The 18,757-nt window shown below is 45.0% G+C and overlaps 1 protein-coding gene across 10 annotated transcripts in view; it reads right to left on the bottom strand.

The window, feature by feature from the left end:
• SERINC5 (serine incorporator 5) overlaps positions 1 to 18,757 on the bottom strand; it is a 118,638-nt gene that overhangs the window by 36,682 nt on the left and 63,199 nt on the right. For all 10 annotated transcript variants that reach the window (XM_016953077.4, XM_001136963.7, XM_054684253.2 and 7 more), the window contains 2 exons: positions 1,170 to 1,348; positions 599 to 681 (listed from right to left, as the gene is read on the bottom strand). In XM_016953077.4, the coding sequence (XP_016808566.2) occupies positions 599 to 681; positions 1,170 to 1,348 (262 nt within the window). The remainder of the gene's footprint in view (positions 1 to 598; positions 682 to 1,169; positions 1,349 to 18,757) is intronic.

Raw genomic sequence — 18,757 nt, 5'->3', positions numbered from 1 at the left:
GTGAGCTACCACGCCTGGCCTAAATGTTTTTAATACCTTACTTAGGAAAGTGAATCCATTTGGGTTGAACAAAATGCTCTGAACCACTGAAATTCAGGTTTTTCCCTCAGCTCGTATGAAAAAGGGCCCCCTGTTTCAGCTATGATTAAAGGCTTCATATTAATGAATTAAAGCAGGTTCTAACAATAAAGAATATAATTCAATGCTACAGAGCTTCACATACGGTAAGTTTAATAACAGACTGAAAGATGCTTTTCCTGTCCCACTATCGCTGCAGCAGACATTTAACTGCTGATAGCCCTGTGCTCCCTGTTGCTGGGTTTTCTGTGCAGTGCTTGGAAAGAACAAGGTCTCCCAGGCCAGCAGAGTATCAAAGTCCTCTTACACCCTACCTGGAAGTGGGATGCAGTGGTGAGAAGAGGGCATGTAGATTGGCAGTGATGGAAAAAGTATGGGCAGGTAAGTCAGGAATTTCTTTTGAAGCCAAAAGAAAATCAGTAATTCTAACTATCAGAGGTACTTTGGACTGTGCTTCTGAGCAATTTGACAAAATGGGTAAAAACAAAATAAACAGGTACCCAAAATACCCCATTAGTACCGTTCAGAAAGGTGTCCTGATCTGGAATGAAGAAAGCTCCTGAGCACATGGCCCCCAACAGCAGAAGTTTAAAGAACCAAAAGCTAGAAGTGGGGGGGAAAAAAAGAGGAAATGTATTTAAATGACATTCAAGAAGGACAAAGGACCTCTTAGAAGGTACAGCATGTCAATCCATGATTCTGCCATTGGCCAATGTTCTCTCCTAATCAAGGGGAAGTAATTAGGTGACTTGAAGAACGCTTTTTCCCATAATTAGGCAGACTCAGTGCAGCCTCCAGTTGTGCAAAACACCATTTCATTGCAGGGGTGGAAATGACCTGGGGGAAGGTCTTGGAACAAGAAATAAACTCTTTGTCTTGAGTAAATTTCGCATCATGGTACCAGGTGTTACAAATAAGATTCTACCTTTGAGGCAACCATGTGGGTAAGTATCAATTCCACCTTCCCTTAAATCAACAATTTCAACTAGAAGAAGAGCAGTCGCAGTGTCTGGTGGGCAGATGGGATCCTGGACTACTGTCCTGAACATAAGAAAGGAGAAAGCAATCCCCAAGAAGACTAAGATACTTACCCATTGTGAATATGAGCTCTACAACTTTTGCTGTTGTTGATTTTCAAGGTCAGTAGACAGAAGATAAAGAAGAAACAAGCCATTCCAAAACAGACTCTATACACGGCAGAATATCCCACCAGCTTCTCACAGGTGTCACCAGCTTTAATGCCTTTACACATATCTTCAAAAAAAGGAATCTGAGGAGAAAGTTTAGAAAAGTCATCTGTTACAACTGAGTGAGAGGTGGACTGTCATGGAGTGTTCATGCAGCCAACCACAACATCCACTGTGGAAATGGATCGTGTGCATAAAGAAACAGACTGAGGATCTATCTCCTAAAGAGATATTTTTCTAATTTTCTCTGAATCTTTTTTAAAGATACAGTGATCATAAAATAACACTCAGCCTTTACTTGCCCCAAATGACTTCTGAAATCCAACATCAGATTTTACAAAAATTACCTTTTTTTTAACCACCCCCACCCCCGACCCCAAGACAAGGTCTCTCTGGCTCTGTTGCCCGGCCTAGAGTTTAGTGGCACAATCACAACTCACTGCAGCCTCGATCTTCCAGGCTCAGGTAATCCTCCTGCCTCAGCCTCCCCATTAGCTGGGACTACAGGTACGCACCACCATGCCCAGCTAATTTTTGTTTTTTGTTTTTTGTTTTTTTTTGTAGAGATGGGGTTTTGTCATGTTGCCCAGACTGGTCTTGAACTCCTGAGCTCAAGCAATCCACCTGTCTTGGCATCCCAAAGTGCTGGGATTATAATAGGTATGAACCACTGCACCTGGCCTAAAATCCCATTTCAATACATGGATATATTTTTGTTGATATGTATACATATATACAAATAAAAAATCAGAGACTTCTTTTACTACCCAACCAAAATGTCACCCCTCTCCCTCAGAAGAGTAAACAATTTGGTGGGTAGAGTATTTGTATTAATTCACATAGATAAATGTGTGTGTATACATATACAACACACCCACATATACATATACATACACAACACACATACTACACTTATATCGTACTATGCATATAATAAATATATTAAAACAGCTTTTTAAAATAAAAGATTGTATGTAATGTTCTGCAATATTTTTTCCCAATTAACAATAAGCTGGGCCAGACACGGTGGCTCATGCCTGTAATCCCAGCACTTTGGGAGGCCGAGGTGGGTGGATCACCTGAGGTCGGGAGTTTGAGACCAGCCTGGCCAACATGTGAAACCCTGTCTCTACTAAAAATACAATAATTAGCCCGGCGTGGTGGCTCGTGCCTGTAATCCCAGCTACTAGGGAGGCTGAAGCAGGAGAACTGCTTGAACCTGGGAGGCAGAGGTTGCAGCGAGCCAAGATCGCGACACTGCACTCTAGCCTGGGCAACAGAGTGAGACTCTGTCCCAAAAAAAGAAAACAAAAATAAACAATAAGCCATGAAGAGTCTTTCCCTATTAATACGCAAAATCCCATCACATTCTTTTTCATCACTATCTTATACTGTAAAAAGGCTTGATCAAAATCAATAACCATTCTCACACTGATCTTAATTTTTTGTTGGGGAGGGTTTTTTAATTTTATTTTTTGTACTTGTTTTTTATTATCACAAACACTGATTCAGTAAATACTGCTGTTCATGCCTCACTGCACCTGTGCCATTATTTATGTAGGACAGACACCTGAGCTAGAAATGGAATTAGTAGGTCAAGTAGTCAGGTTGAATGTCCCTTATCCAAAATGCTTGGGACCAGAAGTCTTTCAGAATTTGGAATATTTACACTATATTACTGGCTAAGGTTCCCTAATCCAAAAAAATCCAGAATGCTTCAGTGAGCATTGCCTTTGAGTATCACGTTGGCACTTTAAAAGTTTCAAATTTTAGAGTATTTCACATTTCAGATGTTTGGATTAGGAATATTCAACCAGTATCTACATTTTTAAACTTCAAGATGAGTTAAATCGTACTTTCAAAGGCTGTACCAATTTACATCCTACCAGTAATATCGGAGATTGCACATTTCCCAACTTGGACATCTAATTTAAAGGCAAAAACCCAATATCCTGTTTTAAGGTACATCTTCCTTATTACTAGTGAGATTCAGCATCTTTTCTCAAGTTTACGGCCATCTGTTTTTTTTCTCTGAATTGGCTGTTAATTGGGTATTTTCTTGATCCACTGGAGCTCTTTATTAGTGGGTCTTAATCTTCTGATAAATGTTGACAATAGCTTATTCTAGCCAAATTAGAAGGCTTCCATGTGAAATAATCACTTTCATTATCAGAATAATTAAAATCTTACACAATGAGAACAAGCAGCACATTCCTAGTAATGTCATAAAATAAGGATTTGGTCAGTCATAAAAACTTGCTTCTTATCAACATCAAAGTTGAACACTCTTCTGAACAGAAAATAAATCACATTATAACTATTATTCATAAGAAAAATAAAGTATCCCAGAGAAAAAATAGCACAAAACTGAAGGTAAAAGTAAAGTGTGATAAAGAAGATAATTTACAGTTTCTTCTCCAGAAAAATATACTGAAGAAACAATAATATCTGTGGCTATCAGGATTTCCATAAACAAATGTCAACCCAAATGAGAGACTGAGGCAAGAGTCTCAATGGGGAATAATTAAGCCAGAGCTTGAGGGGCTGCTGAGAAACACACAAATCACAGAACCCTCTGTGGCTGGTGCTCCCAAAGAGGTTGCTCAGTATTTACCCATTTCTTTAAAGGGGAGAAGGCATGCAGGAAAAGGGGGCAGGTGGTGAGGCAAACGCAACATTCTCCTGAGATTTTAACTACTGCCCAGTAAACTCCGCTATAAAAGAGATATGATAAACATTCAAAAAGGGAGTAAAGGAAGAGTTAATTATGTAGTCTCAGGGTAGGCAGAGAAATGACTGCTGTCCTGTCTTTGTTCTGCACCTGGGAAGATAAGCTTGTAATGGGCATTGTCAGTGTGAAATGTAACAGACTGCAATTCCATGGACAGGGAGCTAGACTTAGATTGCAGACCTAAAGTTACAGCTGACATGTCCTTTTTTATGGGAAGATACACATCTTGAAAGGTTTAGGGACCAGCAGAGAATTTACTTATGAGCAATTTGAGGGCAGTCATCCGGGATGCACGAGGCCTTCTGCCTTCTCCAGGGGTGTGGCTAATGCATAGCGCTTTGACACAAGGTTGGGAAGTCGCAGCTATCTACTGGGCAGGGGGGGCAAGGTGCGAGGGGACAGCAGCAGTGTCACGTGACTGTCTCTCCAGTCTTAAGTTTCCATTTGGCATAAAGAGTTTGGGCAGTCCTGAGAGGGTTTATTTTCCTTTACACAAACAAACAAAGAGTTCCATTTCCTCCCCCTCCCCCTCCCCACGGTCTCCCTCTCCCTCTCTTTCCACGGTCTCCCTCTGATGCCCAGCCGAAGCTGGACTGTACTGCTGCCATCTCGGCTCACTGCAACCTCCCTGCCTGATTCTCCTGCCTCAGCCTGCCGAGTGCCTGCGATTGCAGGCGCGCGCCGCCACGCCTGACTGGTTTTCGTATTTTTTTGGTGGAGATGGGGTTTCGCTGTGTTGGCCGGCCTGGTCTCCAGCTCCTAACCGCGAGTGATCCGCCAGCCTTGGCCTCCCGAGGTGCCGGGATTGCAGACGGAGTCTCGTTCACTCAGTGCCCAATGGTGCCCAGGCTGGAGTGCAGTGGCGTGATCTCTGCTCGCTACAACCTCCACCTCCCAGCCGCCTGCCTTGGCCTCCCAAAGTGCCAGGAGTGCAGCCTCTGCCCGGCCGCCACCCCGTCTGGGAAGTGAGGAGCGTCTCTGCCTGGCCACCCATCGTCTGGGACGTGAGGAGCCCCTCTGCCTGGCTGCCCAGTCTGGAAAGTGAGGAGCGCCTCTTCCCGGCTGCCATCCCATCTAGGAAGTGAGGAGCGCCTCTTCCCAGCCGCCATCCCATCTAGGAAGTGAGGAGCGTCTCTGCCCGGCCGCCCATCGTCTGAGATGTGGGGAGCGCCTCTGCCCCGCCGCCCCGTCTGGGAGGTGAGGGGCGCCTCTGCCCGGCCGCGACCCCGTCTGGGAGGTGAGGAGCGTCTCTGCCTGGCTGCCCCCTCTGAGAAGTGAGGAGCCCCTCCGCCCCGTCCGGGAGGGAGGTGGGGGGGTCAGCCCCCCGCCCAGCCAGCTGCCCCGTCCGGGAGGGAGGTGGGGGGGTCAGCCCCCCGCCCGGCCAGCCGCCCCATCCGGGACGTGAGGGGTGCCTCTGCCCGGCCGCCCCTACTGGGAAGTGAGGAGCCCCTCTGCCCGGCCACCACCCCGTCTGGGAGGTGTGCCCAACAGCTCATTGAGAACGGGCCATGATGACGGTGGCGGTTTTGTGGAGTAGAAAGGGGGGAAAGGTGGGGAAGGGATTGAGAAATCGGATGGTTGCCGTGTCTGTGTAGAAAGAGGTAGACATGGGAGACTTTTCATTTTGTTGTGTACTAAGAAAAATTCTTCTGCCTTGGGATCCTGTTGATCGGTGACCTTACCCCCAACCCTGTGCTCTCTGAAACATGTGCTGTGTCCACTCAGGGTTAAGTGGATTAAGGGCGGTGCAAGATGTGCTTTATTAAACAGATGCTTGAAGGCAGCATGCTCCTTAAGAGTCATCGCCACTCCCTAATCTCAAGTACCCAGGGACACAAACACTGCGGAAGGCCTCAGGGTCCTCTGCCTAGGAAAACCAGAGACCTTTGTTCACTTGTTTATCTGCTGACCTTCCCTCCACTATTGTCCTATGACCCTGCCAAATCCCCCTCTGCGAGAAACACCCAAGAATGATCAATAAAAAAAATAAAAATAAAAGAGTTCCATTTTCTCCCCACTCCTTTTTGAGACAGGGTCTCACTCTGTACCCAGGCTGGAGTGCAGTGGCGCAATCTTGGCTCACCGCAACCTTCGCCTCCAGGGCTCAAGCCATCCTCCTACCTCAGCTTCCTGAGTAGCTAGGACTACAGGCATGCGCCACCAAGCTCAGCTAATTGTGTGTGTGTGTGTGTGTGTGTGTGTGTGTGTGTGTATGTATGTGTGTGTGTACAGTTGGTGTTTTCACCATGTTGACCAGACTGGTCTTGAACTCCTAGACTCAAGCAATCCACCTGCCTCAGCCTCCCAAAGTGCTGGGATTACAGGTGTCAGCCACTGTACCTGGCCAGCTCCATTTTCATGAAGACATGTGAAAGACTTCATGAGGAAACAGCCAACATTTCGTTTTCAGCAAATTCCTAAAACTGTACATTTTTTATGACTTTTTTTTTACACCATTTTGTCACAACAGAGACAAGATGTTTTGCTTGATAAAGACAGCATCCAACCAGATAAGTAGATAAACATGCATAGTCTTCAACTATCAGTCCTCACTGGAGGACTCTGTGGCCATAAAAAGGGTAGGTACAGTTCTAACTCGTGACAAGCACCTGGCATCTGCCCCTGAAGGCTCTGCCCACATCAAAGACTGTTTCTTGCACAACCAACCAGATTAACCAGCCCAGACCAGGAAATTCTTTTTTTCTTTGTTGCTCTCCCTGGACTACTTCATTAACCCTTTTCCTATTCCCTTTCTCTTAATGTTAAATGTTATTTTGTTTGTTGTGCAATGTTTAATCAGTAACATTTATATATTGACAGAGTATACGATTGTGTATGGTTTGCAATACTGACTGGCTGGTGCAGAGGCTGGAACCTGTGTGCCTGCAGATCTAATGAGTGGATGAGAAGTACTAAGAAGAATTGCCTCCCTGGGAACTCCACGTAGCTGGTGGCTTTTGTAACTGAAATAGCATCAATAAGTCCAACATTATGGAAAGACACAAATGTTCGTGGACCTGGTTACCTCTGACCTTGGCGTCACTCACAAAAACCAAGATATGCCACCCTAAAATATTCTTCTTTGCATATTTCAAACTCGTTATTCTGAGAGGCTGAAGACACAGGAGTAGCTCTGCAAAGCTGCTGTTTTATACAAAAAATTTACATCTGTAGAGGAAATCTACATTAGTAAAGTGTATCAGACATTTATTCACCATACATTTCTTCCCCTCACTCTCCCATTACGTGTTGCCAGCAACTCCCAGAGGCCCCAAGCCCCTATTCCTCTCTGTAGCTCAAGATGCCATAAGCTTCTATCATCTGACCCCCCCCCACCCCGCTTTTTTTTAATTGAGACCTCTGTTGCCCAGGCTGGAGTGCAGTGGCGCAATCTCGCCTCACTGCAACCTCTGCCTCCGAGATTCAAGTTATTCTCCTGCCTCAGCCTCCCGAGTAGCTGGGATTACAGGCGCCTGCCACCACGCCTGGCTAATTTTTGTATTTTTAGTAGAGATGGGGTTTCACCATGTTGGCCAGGCTGGTCTTGAACTCCTGGCCTCAAATGATCCGCCCACCTCGGCCTCCCAAAGTCCTGGGATTACAGGCGTGAACCACCATGCCCAGCCTATCTGACCCTTTTTAAAATTGCTTTTTCTCCTGTAATTGGTCTTATGTCAATTTAATTTGCTTCCAGAGAAAGAACCTAGAAGAGTGGAAGGAAGCCATTTTTCCCTTCTCTGCAAAGGCAAGGTCTTGCTGGGAAGGGCCAGGTGCATGCCAGACTTAGCAGTCAGGCCCCCATCCTGTAAGCAAGGGGAAAAGCACTACTGAAGCTAGAACACCTTTGGCTACAAAGTGGAAGACGTGGTGAAAGGGTACAGACTTGAGGCAAGGGGACAAGTTTGAAGGCCACTGGGAACAGGTGAAGAAGGTAACCCCAGGCAGAGAAACCAGAGATTCTGCAGGTAGAGCTCACAATTGGCAGGAGAGCACAGATGACAAGAATGAAGCAGAAGAATGAGACAAAGCTGTTTTGTTTTCTTCTTTTTTTATGGCATTGCTGTTTGGGGTGGAGGGAGGGTGGAGGGCAGGGGACAGACAGCAGAAGTGAAGAACAAAGCAGGAGTTTGCTCTTTAACACCTTAGGGCATCACCAAGGGGCATCCCAGCAAGAACAGTCTGGTCTGCAAATTGCTTTAGAACAGCAATTGGGGCTGGATACAGGAAGTGTCAGGCCTCTGAGCCCAAGCCAAGCCATCGCATCCCCTGTGACTTGCACCCATCCCCTGTGACTTGCATGTATACGCCCAGATGGCCTGAAGTAACTGAAGAATCACAAAAGAAGTGAAAAGGCCCTGCTCTGCCTTAACTGATGACATTCCACCATTGTGATTTGTTCCTGCCCCACCTTAACTGAGTGATTAACCCTGTGAATTTCCTTCTCCTGGCTCAGAAGCTCCCCCACTGAGCACCTTGTGACCCCCGCCCCTGCCCACCAGAGAACAACCCCCTTTGACTATAATTTTCCATTACCTTCCCAAATCCTATAAAATGGCCCCACCCCTATCTCCCTTCGCTGACTCTCTTTTCGGACTCAGCCCGCCTGCACCCAGGTGAAATAAACAGCCATGTTGCTCACACAAAGCCTGTTTGGTGGTCTCTTCACACGGACGCGCATGAAAGGAAGCACCCGCAGGAGGGTAACGAGAAGTCAGTCACACAGGTGCTTTCTGGAGGAACCTCAATTTTTAGCTGTGTTTAAACGTGAGTGATGAAACAGCATGGTTAAAATTTTCAGGTGCTGAAATATGGTAGGGGACACACACAAAAATGAATGTTTCAGAGAGTCTAACCCAAAACAAAAGTTACACCTGTATGAGTAGTGCCAATAACGAGGAGGTAATATTGCTTTGAATCTCTAAAAGCTACATTCATGGAGAAGCCATACCACTTCATTCATTAGGCTGTTTCATTCACACCGGATTTATTGCTCTAAAACATTCCTTAAATTATTTTCTTCCCCACCTTCTCTCTTCTACCCCATCAGCAACTCTAACTCCTGAACCACATCTTCCCCATAACACATGCACATTAGCACCTCTTTCATCTATACCAGCCCATCTTTCACCTTTAGACCTTCTCTACCTCCCTACCTCTCTCTTTTTTCTTCCTCCAAAATCCATTTCAAGGAGAATGCTAACAGCAGCAGGCTGAGCCACCATCCCCAACAAATCCCCTCCCTTGTTTGCTTACTCCAGAATCTGGAATGTGGCCAGGGCCCTTTAAGGCTCATCACAGGGTGAGTACATTGACACTGTATATTCATCAAAAACAGGTAAACAACCCCCCTCCAAGGTGAACAAGCTAGCAGGATTCTGGCAAGGGGAATTTGCTCCGATTAAATATTTGCTGTTCCAAAGTCCACCCCACTTTTGGAAAAAGAAAAAATACATCACATACAAATTCCACACCACAGGGTGAAAGGAACGTGCCTGCTAAGGGTGTTACCTCTTAAGTCTGGCTCTGGGCACCCAAGGACAGGGCACTTAAGCCAGGCTCACACACTGTATGTTGTTTCTTTTTTTTGATGCAGTCTTGCTCTGTTGCCCAGGCTGGAGTGCAGTGGCGCAATCTCGGTTCACTGCAACCTCTGCCTCCCAGGTTCAAGCGATTCTCCTGTCTCAGCCTCCCAAGTAGCTGGGATTACAGGCATACACCACTATGCCCAGCTAATTTTTGTATTTATAGTAGATGGGGTTTTGTCATGTTGGCCAGGCTGGTTTCAAACTCCTAACCTCAGGTGATCTGCCTGCCTCAGCCTCCCAAAGTGCAGGGATTACATGCGTGAGCCACCGCATGCAGGCTGTATGTTTTTTCTATACAGACCCCTGAGAACAAGGCGTTTCCCTCCAACCCTCAAAGCAACCAAACTCAAAGCCACAAACTATCAAGTAAGAATAAACAGCTCATAAGACTTCCAATCCTAACTCCACTGCTAACTTGAGCTAGCTACACACATACACACCCTGAGCCTCAGTTGTGCCATCTGTAAAATGAAACAATACCGACACCCATTTCATGGAGTTGCCTGAGAATTACATCAGATAACACCTGTGAAGTGCTTACCACGGTTCCTAACCCATAGTAGTCATTAAGTTAACTTCTTTAATTCTAAAGCACTATTATGTTGTATTTCATGCGCATCCGTGTGAAGGGACCACCAAACAGGCTTTGTGTGAACAATAAAAGCTTTTAATCACCTGGGTGCAGGCGGGCTGAGTCCGAAAAAAGAGTCAGCGAAGGGAGATAAGGGTGGGGCCGTTTTATAAGATTTGGGCAGGTAAAGGAAAATTACAGTCAAAGGGGGTTCGTTCTCTGGCGGGCAGGAGTGGGGGTCGCAAGGTGCTCAGTGGGGGAGCTTTTTGACCCAGGATGAGTCAGGAAAAGGACTTTCACAAGGTAATGTCATCACTTAAGGCATGGACCCGCCATTTTCACTTCTTTTGTGGTGGAATATCATCAGTTAAGGCGGGACAGGGCACATTCACTTCTTTTGTGATTCTTCAGTTACTTCAGGCCATCTGGGCATATACGTGCAAGTCACAGGGGATGCGATGGCTTGGCTTGGGCTCAGAGGCCTGACATTATATAAAAATAATTTCGGGGAGGAGACTCAGGTACATTACATGATCCACAAACTAATGCATTCCGATTTAAACATGGTGGGAAACTGAACATCTTAGAACTAGTAGATGCTCTATTCACTTTACCAAAGGATCTACTACCTTTGGATTGAAAGATTAACTTTCTTGTTTTGAAAAAAAAAAAAAAGACAGAATTTCACTCTTGTCGCCCAGGCTGGAGTACAGTGGTGCAATCTCAGCTCACTGCAACCTCTGCCTCCCAGGTTCAAGTGATTCTCCTGCCTCAGCCTCCCGAGTAGCTGGGATTACAGGCGCCTGCCACCATGCCTGGCTAACTTTTTGTATTTTTAGTAGATATGGGGTTTCACTATGTTGGCCAGGCTGGTCTCGAACTCCTGACCTCAGGTGATCCACCCGCCTCGGCCCCCTATAGTGTTGGGATTACAGGCGTGGGCCACTGCGCCCGACCTGTCAGTAAGGTGAATCTTTCCTTGGTACATTTATATTAGAACTGAGGTCCAAAAAATAGCACTCACTACTTGTCCTTCAGAGACCTAGCCACCATCCAGAAGAAAGCATTCTGAACTCACAAATTAGGAAAAACATTTCCAAAACATGAAAACAAGTAATAAACTCAACAAGATGCAAGCGAGAAGAAAATTCACGTAATTTTGTTTACACAAGAGAGATGCTAGCTATGTCCCTAAAACAACTTCAATCCCAGGCAAATAAACAACAAAAAAGCTACAGGAAGACCTACAGGTCTAATTGGCCAGGGGCCCAGATGCTACAAACATAGAAAACATGTATAAGTTTTGGGAGTGGCTTCTTAAGAAATGGAGAGGAAGTAGGTGAAAGTTGTAGTTGCGTAATCGTGTTACTTGAGATTAGAAAATGCAATATTAGGCCAGGCGCGGTGGCTCACATATGTAATCCCAGCATTTGGGGAGGCCAAGGCGGGCGGACTGCCTGAGGTCAGGAGTTCGAGACCAGCCTGGCTAACATGCTGAAACTCCATCTCTACCAAAAATACCTAAAAATACAAAAATTAGCTGGGCGTGGTGGCACACGTCTGTAGTCCCAAGTACTCGGGAGGCTGAGGCAGGAGAATAGCTTGAACCCAGGAAGAAGAGGTTGCAGTGAGCTGAGATCACGCCACTGCACTCCAGCCTGGGTGACAAAGCAAAACTCCATCTCAAAAAAAAGAAAAAAGAAAATGCAATATTAGCAAAGCTAATTATTCTTACATTTCATTATATTAATATCAAATTTCAAAGAAAGCTTTGGGCAGCTCCACATGAGGGATAAATTAGGTTCACAAAAACTAGAAGAACTAGATTTGCAAGTTCTGTTTAATATCCCTCACTTGAAAATGCATTTCAGAACCTAGAACGTCTCCCAGTCTGCCTCTCCCCTTTTCTGATATTCCACTCATCTTCAAACTTTCCAGGATAGTTTGTTTTTCTCCATGAAGTACTTCCAGGGTCCACCACACTGATGACTTCCTGTTATTGGTCAGTGGACAACAGCCATGAAATGGGAAACACTAAAATCAGCTTCCCTCTTTCCTTACACAGCTTCTTGGCAACCAAAGCTCATTTCTCAGTAAGTGATTGCCTTTGAGGCCCTTTGGGGGATCTGGGGCTATTTAATAAACAATAACAACAACCAGTACTGGCTTCTCTTTTCTTTGGGTTATCTGAGCATTTTTAATAGAAAAATCTACATTGTATCATTATTAAAAGCCAAAAGACGAATGAAAATTAACCTCAAAAAGCATGCAAAGACTGAGAATGCGAGTTCACAGCTCCTCCTCCACCATGAATATTCTGTCAGAATCAAACAGTCACAGATAGGATTAAGCAGCCAGAAAGCAACTCTAAGCAAACCGTTACACAATAAGCTCCAAAGGAGACAACTCCCAGAAGACTGACTAATTAATTACTATGGGAAGAAGAGCTCCTCCACAGATGCAGAACAGGATTCAACTCATTTCAATCTCCATTGAGAGAATTAGGTAAAACTGAAGGCAGAAGGCTGGGTGCGGTGGCTCACGCCCATAATCCTAGCACTTTGGGAGGCCGAGGCAGGTGGATCATGAGGTCAAGAGTTCGAGACCAGCCTGGCCAAGATGGTGAAACCCCGTCTCTGCTAAAAAATACAAAAATTAGCCAGGTGCATGGCGGGCACCTGTAATCCCAGCTAGTCGGGAGGCTGAGACAGGAGAATCGCTTGAACCTGGGAGGCGGGGTTTGCAGTGCGCTGAGATCCCACCACTGCACTCTAGCCTGGGCGACAGAGCAAGACTCTGTCTCAAAAAAAAAAAAAATCTAACTGCAAAGGATTATTCTCAATTTTATTTGCACTTATATAAGCAAAACAATTATATTTTACTGCCAAAATGTCTAAATTACAATAAAAATAGAAATAACCCAGTGTCCTTGCCCATCAATGCCTCGATTCTAACTTGATTGCTTCCCTAGAGGTGCCACTGTCCCCAGGTGTGAGTGGATCTTTCTAGACCCTTTGCTGTGCCATTATTCTACATTCATTATGACTTGGAGGTTGCTGTATGTTTAACAGATAAATCTATTTGCATCTTCCTACATACTACATAGAATTCTAGGCTGGGCCCAGTGGCCCACACCTGTAATCTGAGCACTTTGAGAGGCCAAGGCAGGAGGATCACTTGAGCCCCGGAGTTCAAGACCAGCCTGGGCAGCACAGTGAGAGACCCCGTCTCTACAAAAAGTAAAAAAATTGGCCAGGCATAGTGGTGCACGTCTGTAGTCCCAGTTACTCAGGAGGCTGGGGTAGGAGCATCTCTTGAGCCCAAGAGTTTAGGAGACTGAGGTGGGAGGATCACTTCAGCCCAGAAGGTTGAGGCTGCAGTGAGCCATGATCGCGCCACTGCACTGTAGCCTAGCCAACACAGCAAAACCCTGTCTCAGAAAAATAGATAAAAATTTAGAATTCTACAATCTGATTGACTCTAATTTAGTTTGTTATCCTGCTGGTAGGCATTTAGTTTTTTTCTGATTTTTTCTCACTATTATAAATAATGTACAATGGATATCATCCTTATTATGTGTATCTCTCTGTTCACATGTAAAGTGTTGAGAAGGACAGCAGCTAAAGTCAGCTTTATGACAGAAGTCATAAAGTTAGTACATTTAAAATTTGAACGGATACTGCCAAACTCTCCATAAGAAGGGTTTTGGAAACTCTGGAATTAGGGGTAATAGAGCAGAAGAGAGGAGGAGTGGAGGTGCCGGGAAGAGAGGCAGAGCCGGGGACACACCATCTCTCAGCCAGGTACTCCTGTGCTGCCCCGGCAAGGTCAACATGTCAATCTTCCAGATTCCTGAGGGTCTTTGTAAGCACTGCCCCTACAACCAAAGCCGGGAAGAGAGTGAATAGGACCCTCTGAGCCAAAGACACAAATCTATTTCTAACTCAAGACAACTTAAAACCACAGCTACGGAGGTCTGAACTTTCGTTTCGGCTAGAAAATATGGCTGTGGCCCCACACAGAATACAGGGTCTAACAGAAGACACTGTGCTGCCCTGAGGTGAACACGGCTGATGGAAAGATATCTCTTGAACATAGAAATGTGAAATTTCTATAAAGAGAGGACTAAATGCTGAAACATGCAGGTCCTTCTATTCTAACCATTTAGAGAAAACACATGCTTATAGTCTAAGTGAGCCTCAAATCTGCTAGTTTTTTTTTTTTCTTTTCTTTTAATAGAGAAGGGGTCTTGCTCTGTCCCTCAGGCTGGAGTGCAGTGGCACAATCATAGCTCACTGCAGCCTCAAACTCCTGGACTCAAGCCATCCTCCCACTTCAGCCTTCCCAGAAGCTGGGACTAGAGGTGCATGCCAACACATCCGCTACTTTTTTACTTTTTGTAGAGACAGGGTCTTAATTATGTTGCACAGGCTGGTCTCAAATTCCTGGCCTCACAAGATCCTCCCACTGCAGCATCCCCACACTGCTGGGATTATAGGTGGGAGCCACCTCACTCAGCCAAAATTAGCTTGCTTTCTTCTTAAATGTGTGGATCTGGAACGCAGTGGTAATACACTATTTGCAAGTTCAACTATTTACGTAACTGTCTTCCGTACTTTTTTTTTTTTTTTTTTTTTTTGAGACAGGGTCTCGCTCAGTCACCCAGGCTAGAGTGCAATGGCACAATCTCGGCTCACTGCAACCTCCACCTCCCTGGCTCAAGCAATCCTCCCATCTCAGCCTCCTGGAGCAGCTGGGACTACAGGTGCACACCATGACACCTGACTAATTTTTGTATTTTTTGTAGAGACGGGGTTTCATCACGTTGCCCAGGCTGGTCTCGAACTCTTGGCTCAAGTGATCCTCCCATCTTGGTCTGCCAAAGTGCTGGGATTACAGACATGAGCATATAATTTGTAAAAATCCAGTGAATTTAGAGTTTGCATGTATAATCTTCATTCCGTACTATGTTACATGACATACACATGTATTACAGCCTAGAGTTTGATCATCCATGCACTCATTCCCAACTACTATGTGCAGGTATCGCTCTAAACTAGGGGGATACGAGCTGTGAATAAAACAGGTTAAAAGTTCATGCTAAAAAGAGCTAACGTTCTACTAGTGAAATGCTGTATGCACAAAACTATGCTCTACTTGATGGATATTTGAAGTATTTTCATGGTTAATTCAGACTAGTCATGATGTTTGCCTTAGGCAGGACATTAGGACCTAATATTCCCCAAAAGATAGGACTCTACACCAAACCTATAACCTCAAGATTTGAGAGCCCCATTACCTGCTCCCCAGTTCTAGTGATGGGAACCAGTATATGGCAGACATTTAAGTTTCCGGCCCCAGCATCTTTCTTATATCAGACCTGGAATTGAATGATGGTGCCCAGCAGCTGGGGAACTAGGGTGCCCAGACCCTCATTTTCTCCAACCCCACTTCTTCCTGGATCACCAAAATGCTTGGTTTGGATTGTTAAAGTTTAGGAGAGGCCATTGTTTTTGACTACTGCACTAGGCCCCAGCAGACCAGACCAAACCAAAATGAAGCCACTTGTACTAAGTGCCACTGAATTTGGGGGCCAGTTTTCTTTAAAAACAAAAACCAAAAAAAAAACCACTGAAAGATTCCAGTCAATGTGAGTCTGCCTAATAAGGAAATCCTCTCTGTTTTAACCTTTTGTTCTGTTTCTGCTTTTTTTCAAGGCTTTTCTGCCTATAAAGACACCCTCCTCTGCTCAGCTAACTGGAACAGTCGTTCTACTTCACATTCTAGAATCACAAATAAAATCCAATTCAACTTTCCAACTAAATTTGTAATTTCGTCTTTTGACAGAATATATAAAAAGATGACTGGCTGGGCACAGTGGCTTACACCTATAATCCCAGCACTTTGGAAGGCTGAGGCAGGAGGATCGTTGCTTTGAGCCTAGGAGTTTGAGACCAGCCTGGGCAACATAGGGAGACTCCATCTCTACAAAAAAAAAAAAAAAAATCAAAAAATTAGCCAGGCATCGTGGTGCACATCTATGGTCCCGGTTACTCAGCAGGCTGAAGCAGGGAATCACTTGAGCCCCGGAGGTTAAGCCTGCAGTGAGCCATGATCGTGCCACCACATTCCAGCCTGGGCAACAGGGCAAGGCCCTGTCTGTAAAAAAAAAAAAGAAAGAAAAAAAAAGACTTTTTTTTTTTAACCTGTAAACAATTTGCCATTTATTCCAAAATGCCATATAGACATAATTACTATTAAACATGTCATACTAATTCATTGCCACATTATTCTTACCTAGTCTACCCAGTATGTGGTTCATACAGCCTAGTCAGTTACCTGCAACTTAAGCAAGAACTCTGGTACTCTGAGCACAATGTTTAGGCCACTGACGTTTCCCTTTTGAGAGAGATGGGAGAATAACTGCACATAACGCATATAAGACCATGGAGGGTCTAACACAGGAGTCAGCCAACGACAGCCAGTGGGTCAAATCCAGCTAGCCTCCTAGTTTTATTGGAACATAGACACACTGGTTGGCTGGCCATGCCATTGGCTGGCATATTGTTTTGGCTGCTTTTGCACTACAAAGGTGAGAGCTGCTACAGAGACCACAGGGCCTCCAGTGTGTACTAGCTGGCTCTTTGTAGGAAAAGTCTGCCCCACCCCTGCGCTACTAGGAAGAATAGATGAGGAGTTGTGCCTAACTGTTAACTGCCTAAGTACAAATGCACATTTCAAACGCAAGTGACAATTGGTGATAACTTACTCTACAAATCAAGAGCCAAAAGAGCAGCTCCTTTGGGCTGCGGTCCAGCTGTCCCAACCCTCTGCTCCTGCCTTCTCCCATGAGACTCTTCCCTTCTTCAGGGCTGTCCTCAAATGGAACTTGGGCCTTAAGTGAATCAAATTGTGTATCTCCCATATGTCATTTTTTTTTTTTTTAGCAGAAAATAAAGTACCTTAATTTATCCACCCACAGAAAGTTTTTCAGATGGGGTGGGAAGGAATGGAGAGAGAATGTGTCTATGAGCTTCCAGCGCTCATCTCTGCAGCTCTGAAGCCGTCAATAGCTCGAACAGAAAACGTCCTCACATCTGTCACACAAACACACCCCATGGAACCAAAAATAAACCCCACACTGATGAAAGCCAGCATGTTGAAAGATAATTTTAGATCTATTTGAAGACTGCAGAGACTGTCTCGCTGAAATTTTAAAACCACACCACCAGAATACCCAACCCCTTATGATTATGCTCAGCCCTGCTGAGGAGGCAAAAACACTTCATTCCATTTTATAAACCTCCCAGGCACCCCAGCTCTGTCTCTAGAATGGGGAGAGAGCATTCCTGAGTTACCACGTGACTCCGAAGGTCAGCCGAGTCACCTCTGAGCCAACACCACTGTCCAATATTCACTAATGGAGTTCACATATTTTTAGCTTTCAGACACACACAGTCTAGTATCACAGGCTCCTTCCAGACACACTTGCCAAACTGCTCTCTTTTCCCCTACCTGAGGGCCAGCTCTATGGGGACAATAACTGTGTGTTACTCAGCATCTCTGAAATCCCCAGCACCTTTCAGGGTGCTTGCCACTTGCATCTGAAAGAATGACAGCTAGGCAATTTTTTAAACTTTTGAAGAATGAGCTCGGATTACAGTTTAATCAAGTCACAGAATCATCCTATTAAATTTCTATGCAGAGTATCAAGATTCAGCCATTCACAATATCTATGCATTGTTTCCTGTTCCCACCGCTCTGAGGCTACTTTTTCTTCCATTCTTCGTTGTGCCATTTCTCTGTTCTCTCCAGCCCCATGTTTATGATGGCTGACAATGCTCATTTCCAAAGCTTTTGTCTGTTCTATTTATCTGCAGGCTACTCCGAGGCCCTGTCTGTGGACAGTTGCTTAACAGACGCTTTAGATGACTACAGAAAAAAACGTGTTAGGAAAACTTTCATTCTCACATCTTATCATTCTCTCTCGTCCATAGCCAGACCAATCCTAAAAGAGATCCAGCTGACACCTGGTGCTCCCGCAAACGTGCAGGTAATGGATCCTCACAGACCAAGGACAGTATGTATTGTTTCCAATTTGCTGCCTCCTGGCAAGCTCATTATTACTGGACCAGGATCAAACCTCTTTGTCCTTGGTTCAGGCTCAAAAAAAGACTCTCAGCAGGATATCCATTAGTTCAAATTGCTGCCTCCAGTACAAAACGATTTCCCACCACTACTTCCCGACGTCCACTTGTATGTGGAAGGATAAGGCCCAGCAATGACGGCTGAGGCATAGGAGGGTACGGGGACTCCTTGCTTTCTCTCACATGTTATCTCTGGATGAAATTTAGACCAAAAGATAAAACCGTTTGGAAACATATGTCTCCAGAGTCATCCTAACTTGGAGGGGAGGGAAATCAGAGGATTTAAAAGGCAAAACCTCAAAGCCAGCTCCCCAGAGGAAAATTCTAAAAGGTCATGGTGAGAATTTTCCCTCAGTTCTACAATGGGCTTGAGGTTCGATGGTCCCAACCCACTTTTAATCTCAAAAACTTCCTCCTTGATAACTTGACACATAAGGTACAACAGTACCATGAACTCA

Source organism: Pan troglodytes, chromosome 4 (assembly GCF_028858775.2).
Source record: "Pan troglodytes isolate AG18354 chromosome 4, NHGRI_mPanTro3-v2.0_pri, whole genome shotgun sequence".
Lineage (NCBI taxonomy): Eukaryota > Metazoa > Chordata > Mammalia > Primates > Hominidae > Pan > Pan troglodytes.
Note: the sequence above shows the minus strand (reverse complement) of the source record. Positions and strands in the feature narration are given on the sequence as shown.